The sequence below is a fragment of the Rhamphochromis longiceps genome, linkage group LG7 (assembly GCF_057381845.1).
Source record: "Rhamphochromis longiceps isolate RC_006_pf linkage group LG7, R_longiceps_female_GT1.1, whole genome shotgun sequence".
NCBI lineage: Eukaryota > Metazoa > Chordata > Actinopteri > Cichliformes > Cichlidae > Rhamphochromis > Rhamphochromis longiceps.
In genome coordinates this window covers 63544658-63566511 of record NC_140563.1, presented here as the reverse complement: position 1 = coordinate 63566511, position 21854 = coordinate 63544658, and the positions used below count along the sequence as shown (strand labels likewise).

Here is a 21854-nt window from a genome sequence, read left to right as displayed (position 1 = left end):
CTGTAATCTCAGAAACACTGCCCAATCCTGTTTCCTCCTCTTAAAGAACATTTCCACATACAAGTACTGCCTATTCAGAAGTGACCTTAAAAGACACATCCTCAATAATATAAGAATTAATTGTTTAAGTGACTTCTTAATATAAAAAGCCCTTAAACAATAACAATAAGACAATAACTTCTATCCTGTTTTTCATGTGTATCTGTGACATTTCATTTCAGTATTTGAGCACCATCTTTTGTAATACCTCTTCAATGGGTTTTGCATCCTGTTCAAATGTCTTCCTCAATCTTTAATTACTTCCATTTCCCTTTCCCATACCAATTGTTTTATTTATTTATTTATTTATAAGTTCCTGATAGCCCTGTGACAGACTGACAACCTGTCCAGGGTGTATCCTGCCTATCGCCCTATGGTGGCTGGGATAGGTTCCAGCCACCCTGCGACCCTGAGTTGGATAAAGAAAATGGAATGATGGAAGTTCCCGATGTTTTCCACAAGATATCTGGTGAAACAACCCTGAACTATCAATTTGTTAAGTGTGAGGTCTTTAGTCATTTCCTCGTCCAAATTCTTAATTTTTCCAGAAGCACACTAAGAGTTACACCTTGAAGAGTTACACCTTTGTTGTAGTTTGCTGCTATAAAATTCTTTTACTTCCAATATAAAATTATCTTTCTGGCTATTTTATTGTAATAAAACTACAACACTTCCATAATAAAGTTAAACATTAACACTTACATTTGCTAGCTGGTTGACACGTAAATTAGTGTCCCCCATCAGAGTCAGAAAGGAAGATAAAACAGATTATACCTAATAATGAGACTGACAAGCCTGTGATAACATAAGCAGTATCAGTTTCACAGTCTGACTGCTCTTCATGTCCATTCTCAAAGCACCAGCATGGCAAGAGCAATAAAAGTCAACTTGAGCTTGACAAATGGACTTCAGGAACCAAAAACCGATGACTATGTATCTTTTACATACAGTGCATCCGGAAAGTATTCACAGCGCTTCATTTGTTCCACATTTTGTCATATTACAGCGTTATTCCAAAATGGATTAAATTAATTGTAACCTTAAAATATTAGACACAGTACGCCATAGGGACAACGTGAAAATGTTTGCTTAAAAACTCATTTAATAAATATGTTTATTTAATAAACAAACCAAAAAAGTATTCTAAAAAGTACATAAGTATTCACAGCCTTTTCCATGATACTAAGAATTAAGCTCAGGTGCATCCTGATTCCACTAATCACCTAGCGTAAAATGTTACGCTTTGGGAGTGAGAACGTGTTGAATCATCTGTCCGATGTTTCTACAACTTGATTGGAGTCCATCTCTGGTAATTTCAGTTGACTTGACATCATTTGGAAAGGCATAAACTGGTCCATCAGATGACAGGGCATGTCAAAGGACTAACCAAGCCATGAAGCCCAAAGAATTGCCTGTAGATGTCCAGGACAGGTTTGTATCAAGGCACAGATCTGGGGAAGGGTACAGAAAAAATTCTGCAGCATTGAGGGTCCCAATGAGCACATCGTTTTACGTTATCCATCAATGGATGATGTAGCTCCTCAGTAAAAGCACTTTGAGGTGAGTGTTATTGTGATTTGGTGCTATGTAAGTAAAATTTAATTGAACTGAAATACAAGGTACACGACAGCCTGCCTGGAGTTTGCCTAAAGGAACCTGAAAGGCTCTTAGACATAAGAAACAAAATTCTCTGGTCTGATGAACCAAACATTGAACTCTTTGACCTGAATACCAAACGTCATGCCTGAAGGAAACCAAGCACAGCAGCATTATGCCTTGGGAATGTTTTTCAGCAGCAGGAACGATGAGGGGAAAGATGAATGCAGCAATGCATAGCATTATGCTTGATACAACTTGCTCCAGAGCGCTTGGACTAAGGCAAAGGGTTATATTCCAACAGGACAATGATCCCACATAGCCAAGATAACAAAGGAGTGGCTTTGGGACCACTCTGTGAATGTCCTTGAGTGGCCAAGCCAGATGCTAGACTTGAACCTGATTTAACATATCAGGAGAAATCTGAAAACCAGTGCCCTCCATCCAACTTGATGGAGCTTGCTTGACAAGTGCTACAAAAAAGAATGTGAGAAACTGCCCAAAAATAGGTGTGCCAAACTTGAAGCATCATACTCAAAAAATACTTGTTGCTGTAATTGCTGCCAAAGGTGCTAGCAATGAGCCTAGGCTTTGAATACTTATGTACATGTTAGGGGTGGCTGTAGCTGGTCAATCCCTGGTTGCTCCAGTCTAATATCCTTGGGCAACATACTAACCCCAAATTGCTCTCCTATGTGTTCATCAGCGTATGAATGTGTGTGTGAATGTTAGATAGAAAGAACTTATGTAGAAAACACACAGAAAAAAGAGTATTGTATGTGTAAGTACAGTGGGGCAAAAAAGTATTTAGTCAGCCACCGATTGTGCAAGTTCCCCCACCTAAAATGATGACAGAGGTCAGTAATTTGCACCAGAGGTACACGTCAACTGTGAGAGACAGAATCTGAAAAAAAAATCCATGAATTCACATGGTAGGATTTGTAAAGAATTTATTTGTAAATCAGGGTGGCAAATAAGTATTTGGTCAATAACAAAAATACAACTCAATACTTTGTAACATAACCTTTGTTGGCAATAACAGAGGTCAAACGTTTACTATAGGTCTTTACCAGGTTTGCACACACAGTAGCTGGTATTTTGGCCCATTCCTCCATGCAGATCTTCTCGAGAGCAGTGATGTTTTGGGGCTGTCGCCGAGCAACACGGACTTTCAACTCCCGCCACAGATTTTCTATGGGGTTGAGGTCTGGAGACTGGCTAGGCCACTCCAGGACTTTCAAATGCTTCTTACGGAGCCACTCCTTTGTTGCCCGGGCGGTGTGTTTTGGATCATTGTCATGTTGGAAGACCCAGCCGCGTTTCATCTTCAAAGTTCTCACTGATGGAAGGAGGTTTTGGCTCAAAATCTCACGATACATGGCCCCATTCATTCTGTCCTTAACACGGATCAGTCGTCCTGTCCCCTTGGCAGAAAAACAGCCCCATAGCATGATGTTTCCACCCCCATGCTTCACAGTAGGTATGGTGTTCTTGGGATGCAACTCAGTATTCTTCTTCCTCCAAACACGACGAGTTGAGTTTATACCAAAAAGTTCTACTTTGGTTTCATCTGACCACATGACATTCTCCCAATCCTCTGCTGTATCATCCATGTGCTCTCTGGCAAACTTCAGACGGGCCTGGACATTCACTGGCTTCAGCAGCGGAACACGTCTGGCACTGCGGGATTTGATTCCCTGCCGTTTTAGTGTGTTACTGATGGTGACCTTTGTTACTTTGGTCCCAGCTCTCTGCAGGTCATTCACCAGGTCCCCCCGTGTGGTTCTGGGATCTTTGCTCACGTTCTCATGATCATTTTGACCCCACGGGATGAGATCTTGCGTGGAGCCCCAGATCGAGGGAGATTATCAGTGGTCTTGTATGTCTTCCATTTTCTGATGATTGCTCCCACAGTTGATTTTTTCACACCAAGCTGCTTGCCTATTGTAGATTCACTCTTCCCAGTCTGGTGCAGGTCTACAATACTTTTCCTGGTGTCCTTCGAGAGCTCTTTGGTCTTGGCCATGGCGGAGTTTGGAGTCTGACTGTTTGAGGCTGTGGACAGGTGTCTTTTATACAGATGATGGGTTCAAACAGGTGCCATTCATACAGGTAACGAGTGGGGGACAGAAAAGCGTCTTACAGAAGACGTTACAGGTCTGTGAGAGCCAGAGATTTTCCATGTTTGAGGTGACCAAATACTTATTTGCCACCCTGATTTACGAATAAATTCTTTACAAATCCTACCATGTAAATTCATGGATTTTTTTTTCACATTCTGTCTCTCACAGTTGAAGTGTACCTCTGGTGCAAATTACTGACCTCTGTCATCATTTTAAGTGGGGGAACTTGCACAATCGGTGGCTGACTAAATACTTTTTTGCCCCACTGTATGTATGAGGCAAGTTGCACTTTGAGTGCTCAGATGTCATAGTAAAGTAGTATATGGGAACCAGTCCATTTAACATGTTATATATTCTTTTCTTTTTAATAAAATTGCAAGAATTACAAACTTCAACTTTTTTCATTTGTCACTAGGGTAGAGTATTTTTTGCAGAATTGTGAGGTGAAATGGATTTAAACTATTTTGGAACAAGGCTGCAACATGGAAAAATGTGGAATGTGAAGTGCTGTCAATACTTTTGGGATGCACGGTATTTTTTGCATTTTTTTCCATATATTTTTTGTAGTTCTCTTAAAGTAGTGAAGATGTGCATATACAAGGAGGGGTGGGGTCTGCGGAGAATAAACTCAAGCTGTTCACTCAACTGCTATTTCCTTTGAATACATCACTACCAGTGGCTCGGCTTTAAAACACGACACACTCATTCAGCCTGTTGGCTTGCAGACTCAGAGGCAAGAGGAGCAAAACAGTGTCTTCTTTTATTATCAGACACCACTGATCATTGCTAAGAAGCAACCATGGCCATCAATAAATCCAAAGTAGCTGTTGGATTTATAGTGGCAGGCGGTCTGACTTTGATTTTTGGGGCAATTTCTGTAATTGTGGGACCAACAGTAATAAGCAACCAAGTTGTGAAGGTAAGTATTATCGTTATGTGAATACTTCAGAGTTTTATAATCAGGGTGCTCTGTTTATTTCCTGTTCCATTTTAATTTCTTTGTCTTTTTTCTTTTGCTTAAGTGAATATAAATTCTTGTTTTTCTTTATTTTGCATAAAGGCAAAGCTTCATCACAAAAGTTAGTTAGACTCATTCAGGTTGACATTTGCAGGTATAGCAACCATCTTATTGTATATGGAGTGTTTAAATAGCTTATCTATTATCTACAAAGAGCACTTGTCTTTGACTACATATTTATTGTGTCAGGTATTTGCATATGTAGTCTGTTTACTCCTATTAACATTTTATTTAACAAAAAAATAAAATACCAATGTTTCACCAATGATGAACCAATGATTCCAAGCATGAAGGTTGCAGACATCATGGCACTGACTTCTGATCTGTTAGCTGAATGTTCACATGTCCAGACTACAGTTATCTATTTTAGATACACATATGTGCAGGTATATGTGTATGTATATGTATACATATGTATATTTAGTGTGTACATGTGTGTGTGTCTGTGTGCGTATACATGTCTATACTTATAGATACTTATAGATATCTATTACTTACATAGCAGTAGAAGAGTTAAATTTCTTGCATATTTCCAGAACCCTCTATCCATAATCACATACTGTGTATGCTACCGTTGTATATAGTGTATCATCCTCCTTATTTTGTATTTGTTTGTATTTTATTTGTATTTTTGTATTTTTCTCCTGCTATTTGTACCTGAGCTGAGGTAGCGCACAAATTTCCCCGCCATGGGATCAATAAAGTCTTATCTTATCTTATCTTATCTTATCTTATCTTATCTTATCTTATCTTATCTTATCCTATCTTATCTTATCTTATCTTATCTTATCTAGATGCAATGATATTTCCAGTAAAACCTCTGAAAACGAAACAAAGGAGGCTCTTAAGTGTTCTTAAAAACTGCTTCAAACACGTTCTTATATCTGGACCCATGCACTGCTTTATCTAAATGAGGCAGAAATCTTTTTGGCAGGAGATTGAACCTCATGTGAGCTTTTATAGACCATCCATTCATCCATTCTCTTCCGCTTATCCAACTCAGGTCAGGGTCGGGCCTGTCCCAGCTTCCATAGGGCGAGAAGCAGGGTACACTCTGCACAGGTTGCCAGCCTAACACATAAAAACAGCATCTGGTATTCCCGTGCGGTATCCCATCCATGTGCTGTCCAGGCCCGACGCTGCTTAATATTCAGGATAAGCCATAAGCCATAGCACCCTGTTGCCTCACAGCAGGAAGGTCCTGAGTTTGGTTAATAAAAAAAATCCCCAAATGCAATACTTGATCTGAATATTAAACTTTTAAAATTAAAGTAGAATTATAGATGAAAGGTGGCAAAAATATTTTTCCTTGAAGAATATCAAATAAATCAGAATAAAAGTATGTAACCACAGACTGTCTTTGAAATTGGACTTGAATGGTACAATAATATGGTTACTTCCGGCGCCCCTCTTGTGTGGCAGCCTGTTACAGGAGCTCTGCTCATTTCTGAGCCCTTTCCTATTTTCCTCCTTTAATACTAAAGTAAATTTAAGAATACACTATGCCTACAGCATACCAAAAGCTCTTGCCACTTGGGAGATATCTTGAAAGATCGGGCAATTACTTAAGCTTTTACTTATGGCCCGATATAGAGAGCGGGAACTCCATTTCCCAGAATCCTCGGTAGGCGTGTCAAACAGCGCAAATACAGCGACAATAAAAGCAGGTCAGAACGTCATCGATTAGAGAGATGAGCGACCCGCAGAGATCTCAGAGGAATGTACGTTTAATTATAAGTTTTGTTTCATGCCGAGACTCTGGTGGAGTCATTAAGCTGACTCCGTTTATCTTTACCGACAAAAAGTGCGGACACGGACAAAACAAAGCTACGAAGACTCACTGACAGCCTGTCAATATGGCAATTAAACGACCTAAAGTTGCTATTGGATTCATAGTGGCAGGTGTGCTGATGGTGCTTTTCGGCACAATTATGTGTTTTGTGGTGCCATTAGTCATCGACGACCAAATAGTAAAGGTAAGAAACGTCCTGACACGGATAGTTAGCATGTTTTACACATGTGCTTGTATGTGCTGAGTCAAGCAAGATTCACCTTTAATCGTACCCGAGGACTTAAGTACTTCAAAGAGCCTCCAGAGTTAACCAGTAAATGATAACAGGCGCGTGCAGATAAGCTAATCAGTAAATGCATGTAGTCAGATTAAGTAACAATGCTAATAGCTCCGGAAAAACTTTCTGAGGCTTTTAAAGAGTCAAGCATGTCCAATGTTAGTAAAATGATTTGATTAACTAACTAAACTGTTATTGGTAATGTCATTTATTTCCATATTAAAAATCACAACAGGCGGAGGTTTTTCAACTTTCCTTTCACTCAATATATCCCAGTAAAACGATACAAGTAATATTATTATTTAAATAATATGCAGAACAGGAAAAAATACGTGCAAAAGTATTGCCTACTTCCTTAGTTTGCTTTATTTCTGTTGTCAGTTCACAGTGCTGCTTTTTCCCGTTAGCAGCGAACTCTTTAAGTTGTAGTTGGTTCCCTTTTGAGTTGAACTTTGTAGTTAGGGCACATGCAGACACGCTGTCATCCTACCCTGTTTGAGCTAAATATGAGGCTACAAAACATAAACATGGTGAGAAATATAGCATTTCTACATACCAGGTGTTTGAACTGTACTGCACTATCAAAGACTGGATGTATTTAATAATTTTATTTTCATTTTTCACATAGAAAAATCCAGAAAGCATAGTTACATAGTGTTTTTACTTTCTAACTAATCACTCAATGTGCTCAATTTAGTAATTGCATAAGGAGCACCACAAAGAAGTATTCTTAAAAGGAATAGATTCATATCATATTTGTAGGAACATTTGTGACTATAACAAAAACCTAAATGTAAATAATAGATTAAAATTAGAATGAAATATAATGTTGTGTAACTTTTAAGATGATGAACCACAATCTCAGGATTTGGGACCTTTTAGGTAAATAAAATAAAATAAGAAAAAAGCAATTTAAAGGTGTCCCCTTGAATTTAGTTTTTTTTTCTCTATTAGTTTGTGAAAATGTATAAAAACCTTAATGACGAAAATGCTCATTCTTTTGCTTTTGTTTTTTTCCTCTCTTTCACATCAGCACACAGTAATTGATCCAAAGAATGATCTCACATACACCATGTGGAAAGACATCCCTGTGCCGTTCTTTATGTCAGTCTACTTCTTCAATGTCCTCAATCCTGCTGAGATACTGAAAGGAGAAAAGCCGATGGTGGAACAGAGAGGACCTTATGTTTACAGGTACACAATTTAACTCCTGAGGACTTGTGCTCAACCTTAACTATCAGTTAAAAACTTTAAATTGTTGGATACTTAAACTTCAATAAAGTTTGCTCCAGTAAAACTCCAAATGGACTTATTTTTTTGTAATAAAGTTAGATTCATAAAATTAATAATTTTATTAATAAATTAGAAATTTTATTAATGGTATAATACTCTGTATGTCCCAGAAAGCTCCTGTTTATAAAAAATGTAAAAGAATTAAAGATCCATTTTACTGGAAGGAACTTCATTGGTAAACTGGAGCTAAGTAAATGGTCTGTATTTGTATAGTGCTTTTCTAGTCCGTAAGGACCCCAAAGCGCTTTACACATCCAGTCATCCACCCATTCACACACTGGTGATGGCAAGCTACATTGTAGCCACAGCCACCCTGGGGCGCACTGACAGAGGCGAGGCTGCCGAACACTGGCACCACCGGGCCCTCTGACCACCACCAGTAGGCAATGGGTGAAGTGTCTTGCCCAAGGACACAACGACCGAGGCTGTCCAAGCCGGGGCTCGAACCGGCAACCTTCCAATTACAAGGCGAACTTCCAACTCTTGAGCCACGATCGCCCTTGACTATGATCATGATAGCATAGTGTACGGTGGCTAGATGACGCTGGGTCGAAGGTTGTTGTACAGGTTATTATGAAACTAGACTCAGTCAGTGCTCCAGCTGTTCATGTTTTGTGCATTGTTTCTGGATTTTAAATCTTTCTAGCTATTTTGCTAATTCATGATATTGTTAATTTTGTGCATTAAGTAGACCTTGAGTGTTTTTAAAGACACCAGCAAAAGAAATGTATTATTAATGTCATTAATAGTGACTGCTTAACTGCTTTCTACAGACTTATTACTGTTCTAGGAGTTTACATCCTTTGCTACAATTTAAAAAAAAATAAAAATAAAAAAATAAAAAAAAATTTTTGTTTTAGATTGCAACAGGATCTCTTTTACAACTTCATCTTAAATAATCAATTTTTGCTCCTTTTTGCCCTTTAAGAAACTGGTTGACGAATTGGTGGTTCGATATTAATTGCAACTATTGCCACCTACAGATCTCGTTGAATGCCATTTATCAGTATAACAGATAACATTAAACTTAAGCCTAACCCAATTTAACCAAAACTTAATTTTTTTTTTCTTCTAAACCTAGAACGTAGAAGTGTAAACAATTTTAAACAAGTGTTATAAGCGTGAGCTACAATTTATATCCGTCCAAAAGGTGTTTAAGAATTAATTTTTTTTTTTAAAATATATGGCTAAACTTGTTTTTTTTACATATTGTAATTGGACTGAAACATGCTCACTGTCATAAGTTTTGGTCATGTCCACAAGAGCATGTGTTCACCTTTTGGGATTTGAAAGGGAGGGGGGGGGAGAGGAAGCATTCTGGAAGGATGTGATTCTTATTTAAAGGAGAGAGGTTGCAAATGGTAGACCACTTCAGACTTTTCTATTGAAAACAACTATCAGGACATTCCAGAAATAAATTAAAATGATTTGGCTGCAACAACCTGAGACACCAGAAGAGCTTTTTATTTTTTATGGTTTGTTTTCTTTTTTGTGTCTGATGTTTTAAGGTCTGTCAATTTTTGACTTTCTCGTAAGGATAACTGAATCCATTAAACCAGGGGTCCCCAATCTCAGTCCACGAGGGCCGGTGTCCCTGCAGGTTTTAGATTTCACCCTGGGTCAACACACCTGAATCACATGATTAGTTCATTACCAGGCCTCTGGAGAACTTCAAGACATGTTGAGAAGGTAATTTATCCATTTAAATCAGCTGTGATGGATCAAGGAGACATCTAAAACCTGCAGGGACACCGGCCCTCGTGGACTGAGATTGGGGACCCCTGCATTAAACCCTTAAGATGTGTGTACAGAGGTGGACTTGAAGCACAGGTTTTGAGTGGACATATTACCTTTCTTCCAGAAAGCAGTGTCAGAAGGAAAACATTACATTCCATCCCAACGGTACAGTGTCCTACAGGGAATACAGACAGTACCACTTCGAGCCCTCCATGTCTGCTGGGAACGAGTCTGATGTTGTCACAATTCCAAACATGTTGGTGTTGGTAAGACATTGTTGCCACCTCCTCACTTCTTGATTGGTTCAATAATTTCCTCAGTTTTCTGCTTTTTCACAGCCTGTGGCTTCTGTAATTTTAGGGTGCATCAGTGATGATGGAAAACTTGCCCTATGTACTGCGCCTCATGATGAGTGCAACCTTTAAAACTTTTAAAGAAGGTCCCTTCCTGACCAAGCCTGTAGGGGAGCTTATGTGGGGTTATGACAGTGGACTAGTGGATTTTCTAAATCAATACCTGCCAGGAATGATTCCCACATCAGGAAAATTTGGCCTCTTTTCAGAAGTAAGTATTAGAAATGCTTCGTTATCCTCTCTATCTGATTACTATGAGCATAATAGGTTCAGTTTAAGGAACAGATTTGTCTCTTGCATGAAATTTCTTTGAGCAGGTAAAGAAAGGTGTCTGCCTTTTATGCTTTCTTTAGTTCAACAACTCCAACACTGGCCTGTTCACAGTCTTTACTGGAAAAGATGACATTAGAAAAGTCCACAGAGTCGACTCTTGGAATGGTCTGACTGAGGTATGATGCCAGCAGATTGTGTTTTGTTGCTGTTGTTTTTTGTTTTTGTTTTTGTTTTCCTTCCCCTCACACCATTTTATTTTTCACACTGTAACTGGCCTCTTTCTCTTTGGTGATAGCTGCCATACTGGAGGACTGCTCAGTCTAACATGATCAATGGAACAGCTGGGCAGATGTGGCCTCCTTTCATGACGAAACAGAGCACTTTGCCTTTCTACAGCCCTGACGCGTGCAGGTAAAATGCTTTGCAGAATTGTACTTTTTTTTTTTTTTTTCCCTCAGTTCTGCCTCTCCCATTATTCCTTCATATATTTACCCATTGTTTTTCCAGGTCTATGGAGCTGGTTTATCAGCGTCCTGGAGAGATGAACGGAATCCCTCTATATCGATATGTTGCACCCAAGACCCTTTTTGCCAATGGGACGGATTATGCTCCCAATGAAGGCTTCTGCCCCTGTAGACAGTCTGGACTCCTCAATGTTAGCAGTTGCCGCCACAGTGAGTAATGATGATCAGTGTAGGCGAAATAAATATTCAGTCCATCACAGCATTCCCAGAGATTATTAGAAAGACCTACCACTACCCATTTCTTTATATTTTGAAAAAATAAATAAAATGCGTACAATAGTTTTTGAAGTCTGGGGTGTTGAAATCCCAAATTTAGATTCATCATTCCATGAAACCTGTTGCCACTGATTTTCAGACAGCTCATGGTCCAGATGTATTTCTTAGGTCCCATGTAAGGTCTTTGCTGGATTTTCCTCCCCTATTTCATGGGGGCATGACTTTCAGATAATGATTGTCTGCTGTCGAGTGTTTTTTTTTTTTTTTTTTTTTTTTTTTTTTTTTTTTTTTTTTTTTTTTAAACCCTGATATTTTTTTTCTTATTTTGTCCTCTGCCTGTCCAGTTTCCTTTATAGGAACTCACTACACTCAAGTTAGTATGCCAAGGCTTATTAACTTTTCAGTTAATACCACTTTGTGAATCACCTTGATGGCACAAAACTATGCACTGATAAAAATGCTAGACCTTTTGGAGTTTTTCATAGATTCATCTAAAGAAATTTCTGGAACAATTTATGTTATTTTTTTTATTTTTTTTCACAGGCTCTTGGTAATAAAATTCTTAAAGATAGAATTTTAAAAAGAACGCAAAAATTTATTTATTTTTTGTCCACGAAAATAAAAACTGCCAGTTTTGAAACCCGAGGCAACAAGGGAAATGGCTACCAAAAACAACGCTGTGGTCCCGGAATCTGATCTAGCAGCAGGTGTATATAGTTGCCTTCACATCCACCTTCGTTGTAGCCTTTATGTCACATACTCATTATATCGCAGGACACTCAGCTGCGTTGCTATTATGATGGCCACGCACATTCGGTGGTACTCGATTGTAGTTGAAAATAGTCGATAAGAACAGGTACTAATGGAAAAGGGGCTAAAGCTAATCGTTCTGCTGTGCTTCAAAACAGTGTTACAACCATGTGAGCCGGCTTTTTCCGGTGGTTCTCAACAATTGGAGCAATTTCAAGCATTTTCATGCAAGGTTAGGCATTGCATGAAAATGCCTAACCTTTCCACAGGTGTGAAAACATCCTTAACTAAACCAATGCGATCTTAGAGACATGGCAGGGATTGCCAACAAGCCATGAGTTGTGAGTGTACTTGATAGATTTTTTTTTTTTTTTTTTCTCTCTCTCTCAATGGGCCAGTTTATTAATGTTGCCATTCTTTGAACATTTTAGACTCTCCAGTCTTCATCTCTCATCCTCACTTCTTTAATGCTGATCCTGTGCTGCTGGACTACGTGCAGGGTCTTAATCCCAGTGAGGAGAAGCACGGCCTCTTCATAGACATTCACCCAGTGAGTATACAGCACACACACCACAGTGTGTACAGTTGGTCATCATAATTTTGATTCAAAGCTCATAGGTTAGCAATGTTTTCTATTGATGCAGTAGTTATTTGTGGGCTTTTTTTTGTTTCTCTTTGTTCTGTTTTTTTAAACGCATCTCTTCCCATTGCTTATTAGAAATGGTATATACTTAATTTATGCTTTCATGTTACTGTGAAGACTCCAACTTAAGCTGCAACTCTTTTTAAATTTGATTTTATTTTGGAACAGACCCACTTGCAAGACTCGCAAGTGAAAGTGCATTTGTGATCAATGAAAAGTGTGTAACATTTTGTAACTGGCTTACCGGTATATTTAAAATGAATGTCATTAGTCTGCAATATTGTTGTAAGGATATTAGAAGTCAGCCCCATTGTCCTTGAAACCTGCTGTGATCATGAGTGTAGCTGGACTCTTGCATATCATAGACCTTCTGTTATTTGTCAAGTTTTATGGCACAGAGAGAAGCATGTAGGGTGCATTTTGACCTATAAGAGGCCATCCTGATGGCAAATTTGTGGAAGAATTTAGTTAAAGGTTGTATCGTACCATTATCACTTACATCCAACTGTTTTTGTTCTTTTCTACAATACAAGACCAAGTCTGTCACCTTCTCAGTCTTCCTCAAACACTTAAAGTTAGATTCCTTATCACATTGCAATCATTCAGTCATCACTAATGCAAAATAGCAGTGATAAAGCGGTAAGCTAAGGGGATGAGGTTTAAAGTTAATGTTTATTTTTCTGGATGGTAAAGCTATAGGAAAATTGATATGTAGTTTTATTACTGTACAGTCACGCAGTAACCTGTGTGCTACAGTACAGAAAAAGCCAATGACTGATAAGACTAAAAAGATATTCCCATGTGTCATTCCTTATGCAACTCTGCCTGTGTAAAAATCACATGCAGTGTTTTTAGTGATAGCTGTGGTTGTGATAAGGTAATTGGAAATTTGATTATTTCTCCATGTTATCTATTGCTTCAATAAAAGAAAAAAATCTCAGTTGATACAGAAATGATTTTTGCTTCATAGATTAAACCTTACAACATTGTTCAGTCAATTCCATCAAGCCCACGTTGATATCAAGTTAATGATAAAGGGACATCAGTCGGCATGGGGTTCCATTAAGTATAGTGTTTAGTTTTTTTTTTTTGTTGTTGTGACTAAGAGTGTAAGTTTTGAAAACAAGAAACGGTACTTTCTTCATCTAAAGATGAATTTATATAAGAACAAAGACATTTATAGGCCATCTTCTGGGCTAAGACTGCGGTTTACTGGTAAAGTAGATCGGGAAAGGCAATACTGCACCTGTGAGGAGTCACTCTTTACTTAAGGCCCCATGTTATTTAAGAGCAAAGATAGTGATTTGATAAACATACAAAAAGTTATTTATTAAAATATCTTAATGAAAAAACAATTAACAGTATATTGACAGGCAAAGAAGTCTGCAAGAGCTTGAAGTCTGCATTTTCACTGCTGAGTGATTCTCATGATTTGCGAGGTTTTGCTCAATTTGATGGATTCATTAGATAATTTGCATTTGTCACCATTTGCTGATGCTGATTACATTTTAATCAAAGACATAATTGAACTCTTCCTTATTAGAAAATATTGTTTTTATAATTTTGTAAGAAAATGACTTAATAGTTTACAATAAAAAAAAGAGCATTTAATAAAACTAACTCTAAAGCATGTTTTCACTTTAAAAAAGTATGTTTTTCTTTTTTATTACTGATGAGAGATTTTTGCAAATCAGATTTGTATTTCATTCATTATGAAAAGATGTACACATTTTTACATTTGAAGTCATTTCCACATTAAGTTATTATAATCAACTTTTAAAAATTGCATTGCCTTTAACCTTTATTGCTAATGTTAAATGTTGAGTTTGCTAAAACACCACCACTGGTACAGTTTGTTCTTGAATTCCTAATACAGTCTTTTTTCTATAACGGTCATTAAGATAAGGTAATTGGAAATTGGGCTATTCCTGTATAACTGCTGTTGTTTGTCAGTTAAAGGGTTATTAAAAACGTTCTATGATGCCAATAAAAAGTCAGTATTGATAGTGAAAGAGTTTTTACTGTCCGGATAAAAGCTCACAAGATGTTCAGTGGATTTCAGCAGGGCAACATTCACACTTAAGTTAATAATTAAGAAACATCAGATGGCTTGGGATTTTTATGGCTCTATCATACAATAGAGCCAAGTATCCTGACTCTTGAACATGGCACTGAGGACACTGGTTTTATCTCTTAGTTTTCTTCTCTTTCTCTCAGAGCCAGAAATTTGAATCTTTTTGGTACATTTAGTTTGTGCTGACATGAAATATCAAGGAAATGATAGGGAACTCGTGTGTGGTATTTTTACCAAAGTAATGTTACATGAGACACATGACTTGACTTGACACTATAACTTGAGCATTACAATAAAATGTATGGCACTCATTTCTGTCATACATGTATATTATGCACATTTTTCTTTTAGATCTTCTGTTCTGTTTTGGCTCTGCCAACAGCTGCATTCCTATTGTCTATCCTCAGCTGTCGTCTTTCTCCTGCCTTCAGCCCATATTAACTTTTTATCAGAGCCACATGTCTGGAAGTGAACTTTGTAGTTTGTTTTATGGACACATTGAGCTAAAATCTCTTGGAAAAAAATGTCAATAAAAGATGAGAGAATTGTGTACAGCAGTAGATTAAAATATTTTAAAAGTTTAGCTAACTCACAAAATGTAATAGAAAAGCTGGACCTTATTTATTTATTTATTTTGCTTTTCAAAGCTGATTCGCTACAAATCACTGCAATCTGTCAGCTGTGCTGTTGAGCTAATTGTATTACACTTCTTTTAGTGAGGAGACTTTTTTTCAGTGTGTATAGAACTATGGATTTTTTTTTAAAGTGTAGCAGACATGTTTTCTCCTTTCAAGCACGTCTTTTCATGTAGAGTAAAGCAAGTCTGTGCCCAGGCTACATGTAATTTCCTGTGGGTTCAAAAAGTAAATGGTTGCTTTCAGCTTCAGGTTACTATGCAAAATGTCCTGTACTGGAAATGGCTTGTAGGCTCACCCACATTGAGTTCGGCAAAGCTTTTAAAGTTAAAATCACTTGAGGCCATTTTGTAGAGATAAAAAATAAATAATATGAAGCTAAAAGTGAACAGCAGTTATGTGCATCCTCCCTCAGATGAACCAGTCAAACAGAACATTTCCTCCTTGAGTTTATTGTTAAAATTATGTGACCATATCTTTAATTGCTACCTGGAGATTTGCATGTTCCAGCACATTTATGGTGTTTGAGGTATAATTCCCTCCTTTTTTATTCCCAGTGTGAGATCTGTATATTTTTGTTGTCTTTTTGCAGCAAACGGGTGTCCCTCTGAATGTGTCCATCCGCCTGCAGCTCAACCTCTACATGAAAAAAGTCTCAGGAATTACGTAAAGAACTATTCCCTTAACTACTATCATGCCAGAGACATTGTCATGTATTGTTTTATATGTTGTGACCATTAAATATGAAAGGGTCTTGGATATTTCCTGCCTTTCTTACCATTTGCTATGTAACCTTGGAGTGTAAAGTTGAATGTCCTTGTCCTTCTAGTGAAACTGGAAAGATTTCTGATGTGGTGATGCCTATGATCTGGTTTGAGGAGGTGAGTTATTAATGATATAGATGATGTAGTGTCTTTACATCTATTCTTCTGCAATTTTTTTGCACAAACAGATTAAAATTCTACAGAATGGTTCTGTGTGGATTAAAATGTTGTAAGTGTTTTATTTATCCTCTTCAGAACGGATATATTGATGGCCCAATCGTCAATACGTTCCGTACAAACTTGGTTGTTCTACCTACTGTTTTGGAATACCTACAGTACATCCTCATAGGGCTTGGTCTGGCAACCATCATCATCGCTGCTGTAGTGTATCGCAAAGTGAAGGTAAAGCTGCCACACAGGATTCAGGCCAGCATGTTATCTTGTTTAACTGCACGTTGCATTTTGGGTTTTTTTTTTTTTTTTTTTCTTCCCTACACCAATGAAAGAAAAGGAGTAGGGAAGCATGCCCTGAAGCTGCTCTCATTGAGTTTCAGGATTAAAATTTGTAAATTAGTCAATAAGTAAATAAACAGAGAAAAAGGTAAATTGGTAGTAATTAATAAAGTATCTCGATCAGTTGCACTCACTTCTGCTCCTTTCCTTGCATTCATGTGACAGAATCATTAACTTGGTATCTAACCCCCCCCTCCCCCGCGCGCCCCGACTGACTCGACATCGGGTCATGTTACTGTGGTAACCTCCATCACATTATTAGTATTACGGTCTGTTGATCTTCAAACTAATGCCATGCAAAATATCCGCTATGGCTTAATTAGGTGTGGCACAGTAAACGGTAGTGCTTGTCAGTAAGTAAGTAAATTTTTTTTATTTTTTTTATATATAGCACATTTCTAGATAAAAGATCACAAAGTGCTTCACAAGGTATAAAGCAAACAGTCAAAAGTTTAAAAAAAATGCAATTTTAAAAAGATGTGTTTTTAGCTGTTTTTTAAAAGTAATCACTGAGTCTGCAGATCTTAAGTTCTGAGGAAGAGAATTCCACAGTCTGGCGGCCACAGTAGCAAAAGCTCTATCACCCTTGGTTTTCAGTCTTGTATACTGCATAACAAGTAGGCCCTGATCACAAGACCTCAGGGACCCACTAGGGGCCATAGGGCTGTAAAAGTTCAATGATGTACGCTGGTGCTTGTTCTTGAAGAGCCTTAAATGTCAGAACCAGAATCTTAAAATGGACTCTGAATTCAACGGGGAGCCAGTGCAGCTGTATAAGCAATGGTGTTACATGAGAGTATTTCGATGTTTTTGTCAGAAGCCTTGCTGCAGCATTTTGGACAATCTGCAGACGCTCCAGGGAACTCTTGTTTAGACATGTAAACAGTGAATTACAGTAGTCCAATCGTGATGAAAGCATAAGGAAAAAAGTCTTGTTGAGTCATCATGTTATATTGTCTTGTTTTTTTTTTAATAACAAAAGCAAAAACAAGTAGTTTTTGGATTTGATCGCACATGAAAAGGTAGGTATTGTATTGCCAGATATAAAGCTGCAGCCATTTATACTAAGCTAATATTTATTTTTTGCTTGCCAATTAAATGTAGACATGGCAGTGTTATCTTACTATTCAACTGTCAGTATAAATTATCATTAATGGCAAGCCCCCCCCCAATTTCTTCATATATTGTATGTAAGTATTTATTTCTTATTTTACATTTAACAGTTTAGATAATTGTTTTCCCATTTTGTTAAGGTATGAAAATTGTCACTAGGCTTATGAGAGTCAAGAAGGTAGTAGCAACACTGGCCCCAAAACTTTTGTTTGAGCCAAAGTGTACTTACTGAGAAGTTATTAAGTGAGTAGTGGCAGCTGTTAATATCAAACTTAATTTTTTATGTTGTTGTTGTTAATTAATTTTTTATTTATTTTGCAGCGGTCTAACTTAAATGTTTCACTGAGCTCCACATTTATCAAGAATGTTGGGGTGTGTAAAACCTTTCACTCATTCAAACCTAAATTGTTTTGCCAGATCAAATGATTATTTGATTTAAACTGTAGTAACTGAATTCATTTTTTGGAGTTTTTAAAGACTGATTAGAGTGGAGGGGAAAATGTGTGGTTTATATCCTGAAATTGGAGAGATTTCCTGCTTTCAGGTTTTTGTTATTAGCATGAAAGTACACACTGAATATAATGGTGTTAACAATCCAAATTTCTTGAAACATTATTGGTTTGAGGTTCTCTGATACGAATACTATGGTTTTGATTTTACAACCTACTTTTTTTTACTTGGATCTTGAAAAAAATCTTTGCATTTGATAGTTTTTATTAAATTATTATTATTTATAATTCAATGCTACATAAAATTAGAATGATAATCTTCCATGTAAACAAGCTGACAGTGTCCATTTTCATAAGTATCATTTTAAAAAGACTAACGTAACCAACTGCATGTCCCTTTGATTAATTGCATGGAAATCAAATTATCACCTCAAATGACTCCCTGCATGAATCCTTACACAATCTCTAGCAGTCTAATATGAAAAACCCAAATGACTATCAAAATCCCGTTAGCAACCTTCTCTATTTCAATTTTCGGATTGGCTGATTTTTTTTTAAGGCAATTTGATCATCTTTTAGGCAGCCGAGAAAGAGCCAGTAAAAGGCTCACATGGCCTTGAAACAAAGAAGAAAAGTATCAGTACTTCAGGTGGGTGCACACATGCAGGTGAACACATGTACCCTATAAGAGTATTGTTCATTTATGTTCAGAGTTTTTTAAAACCTAGAACACCTTGGCAATAAAAGCACATTTTCTACCTAGACTGAAAAGTTAACTCAAACTATTGTTTTCGACTGAGAGTATTTAGCCGTCCAGTTCAACCATGACAATATGGATGAACAACCACCTTTTTGGGCTTTTACTGCATTCTGATCAGTAAAATACTTCCTGGGTCTAGTTTAAGGAATGATTGTTTGTTTTTAAACCAGGTTTGCTATCAATGTAACCATTTTGTCTCTTACTAACTACAGATGTAAAGAAACCTGTGTGTGTCTTTGTACTTGTTTTAAGCATGTTCATGCGGACCAAAATTTGGCATGTCATTAAACTCTTTAAAGCTCTTTTTTTTTGGAAGAGGGAACACACATCCTCCTCACAGAGCTTTAGTAAGTAACGGGTCAGAGGAGAGAGGTGTGAGGGCTGCAGGTAGTCTTTTTGTGCAGGTATGAGCAGATGGGAGGTGTGAATGGTTGTCTTTGAAATTTGCAGTAGAAGGTGTTAAGGTCATCAGGAAGCTGGGGATGGTAAATGGACATTCTTAGGCTACGTCCACACTAGCCCGGATAGATTTGAAAACGGTGTTTTCGTCTGAAAATGCTCCTCGTCCACACTAGCGTTTCAGTCGTTTTCACAGAGTTGTGCGTCCACATTGAAACGGCCGAAAACGCTTACATCCCAGTCCTGCGCAAAAGTGAGTGAGATTTAAAGGATTGGAAAAAAAAAAAGCTATCTGGAGCATGTACAAACTGATATTAATCTTTTTTAGGGCTGTCAAAAGTGAGAGCAATCAAAACAACTGCTGTATAATGCCCTCCGCTATGTTTAATTGGTCACATGACTAAAATGCGTCATCCTTTTAGAAAGTCTGCATTTTCGAGCGTCCACACTGTGACGGGATAGCTCCATTTTGAAATGTATGCGTTTTCAAGAGTTTCTAAAACGCTGCGTTTTTCCTTGGGGAAAACGCCGTCTCAGTGTGGACGGAAGCCAAAACTGAGAGAAAACTATGCGTTTTCAAACGAAAATGCATTAGTGTGGACGTAGCCTTATGTAGCACTTTTCTACTCTCCAGGAGTATTCAAAGTGCTCTATACACACCCATTCACACAAGCACTGTTATCTATACTTTCAGTGCTTTCTAACTGTCATTCATGGATGCATTGGAGAGCAAGTCGGGGTTAGTATCTTGCCCAAAGATATTTGGCATGCAAACTGGGGGAGCCAGGGGTCGAACCAACCTTCCAACCAGCAGCTGACCTGCTCTACCTCCTACAGACAGCTGCAGCCACAGGGGGTGGCTGTAGCGGTCTGTCCCAAACTGGGGGCACAGATTTTTCTTAAGCAGAAAACTTATTGGAAGCAACTTGTGGTAAACAGAGATCGTAGAAAGTGAATGATGTTCAATGACTTAAAGCGACTACAGGTGAAATTTATGCTGGAGAAACTACCAATAAGAGCAAAGGATACTACTGATTGACATATGACCTGCTTGTAAATTCATTAAAGGGTCAGATAGGCAGCTTGACCCTGGAAACTCTGCAAGCTACCAGGTGGCAGATTCAAAGTAATCTGTAATTAGTGAATCTAGTGTGTGCAGGGATATGGAGTTCCTACCAGTGTTTGTTCAGGTACATGGCACAATGTTATGGAGCATAAAGGTATTTATTGGCATTTTTGATGTGTTTTATGTCTTCATTTGTGTTTTATTATAGTGTTACAGTGACTTTAATGAAAGTGAAAGGAATAAAAAATCAAGTATTTATATTATGTTTTTCCCAACATTACTTATTTGAATCTTTTCCTGGAATTTTTGATTAGGAAAATGCAAAATGTGACCACACTTAGTTTCATTAACACTGTTTTATTTCCCAGTACTAGTACTATTATATTGATGTTTGACCTTATCCAATTTGCAAAATAATAATCCACATCACTGTAGCCGCAGCTACAGTGATGTGGATTATTATTTTGCATTATATTATAGAATATATTTCTTGTTTCCTCAGAATATCTCAGTGTGCTTGTCCCAAGCTAGAGGAGGTGGCAAGGGAGAGGAGAGCTGGATAGATGGCAGTGTGTTTGTCAGACGGGGTTTTAACCCTTTGCAGTTGCAGTGGTTACTCTTTTCATATTACTGCTGCCTTGGACTATCCAGAAGAGTCTAAGCAGTCATTTATTGCCCAGTTATTGGGGCTGAATGTATACAGTGTCTGCTCAAATGCCACTGGATATTATAAAGTCTTTTATATGGAGTTTTTTTTTTTTTTTCTTCATCCAACCAATTGACGAAATTGTTGATAAATCAAACTTCTAACCTTTTCAGGTTGGCCATGACTAGACCACAGGGTGATTTTTATTATTCAACTAATAACCTTTTTTTTTTATTTTGTTCCTAACACAGAGTAATCAACCTGACCACAGCAACCTATCGGATGGAATCAAATGTAGTTCAGCTGAAGAGAGGGACTCTCTGCTACAAGATGACATGAACTGAATGATGCGCAAATAAGCCCATCCAGCTGTTGTTGTGGACTTACCAGCATCCTCCAAGTATAATTTAACTGAAACACTGTCACAAGTGGTTTTGCAATTGTGTGTATTTATATACATATTAAGAAGTAAAGCAATAATGTAATCTTTTCATATAGAATAAGATTTATGGAACTCTATAACTCAGTATGTGTTTATGTTCTGGCTGCATGAGTTGAAACTGTTTTGTCTCTCAAGACAGAACAAGAGAAGATTTGGAAACCACCTTTTTTTTTTTTTTTTTTTTTTTTTTCTCTCCCCCTTTAGTTCAAATCTTCCAAACAACAACAAATAGGCTATTCTTTCCAGTTGCCAGTCTAAACCCATTGAGCCTGTTATGATCATCATCACATTTGAAATGGAACAATTTATAATTTCATAATTTTATGCTTCAGCAGTAATTACTGTGGTGATTATTTATA

General features: G+C 37.5%; 1 protein-coding gene across 4 annotated transcripts; it reads left to right on the top strand.

The window, feature by feature from the left end:
* The first annotated feature begins 4429 nt into the window (after window positions 1–4429).
* scarb1 (scavenger receptor class B, member 1) lies at window positions 4430–21654 on the top strand. Of its 4 annotated transcripts, none has more exons than XM_085411393.1 (13): window positions 4430–4677; window positions 7879–8039; window positions 10000–10141; window positions 10236–10439; window positions 10582–10677; window positions 10797–10912; window positions 11009–11175; window positions 12423–12541; window positions 15936–16009; window positions 16173–16224; window positions 16363–16509; window positions 18762–18831; window positions 21305–21359. In XM_085411393.1, the coding sequence occupies exons 1-13, from the start codon at window positions 4558–4560 to the stop codon at window positions 21307–21309; spliced, it is 1473 nt and encodes a 490-aa protein (XP_085267519.1). In that variant the 5' UTR covers window positions 4430–4557; the 3' UTR covers window positions 21310–21359. The 4 variants fall into 4 exon arrangements, with proteins under 4 accessions (XP_085267519.1, XP_085267516.1, XP_085267518.1 ...); XM_085411392.1 differs by lacking the exon at window positions 4430–4677 and adding an exon at window positions 6439–6752; XM_085411390.1 differs by lacking the exon at window positions 18762–18831 and having other exon boundaries at window positions 21305–21654.
* The last annotated feature ends 200 nt before the right edge of the window (window positions 21655–21854 follow it).

Bases quoted from the DNA above. Each gene is read 5' to 3' on its own strand.
- scarb1 (XM_085411390.1), top strand. From the start codon at position 4,558: ATGGCCATCAATAAATCCAAAGTAGCTGTTGGATTTATAGTGGCAGGC. The intron at 12,542-15,935 runs GTGAGTATACAG...GTCTTTTTGCAG, and splicing joins TCTTCATAGACATTCACCCA to CAAACGGGTGTCCCTCTGAA. The intron at 16,010-16,172 runs GTAAAGAACTAT...TTGTCCTTCTAG, and splicing joins AAAAAAGTCTCAGGAATTAC to TGAAACTGGAAAGATTTCTG.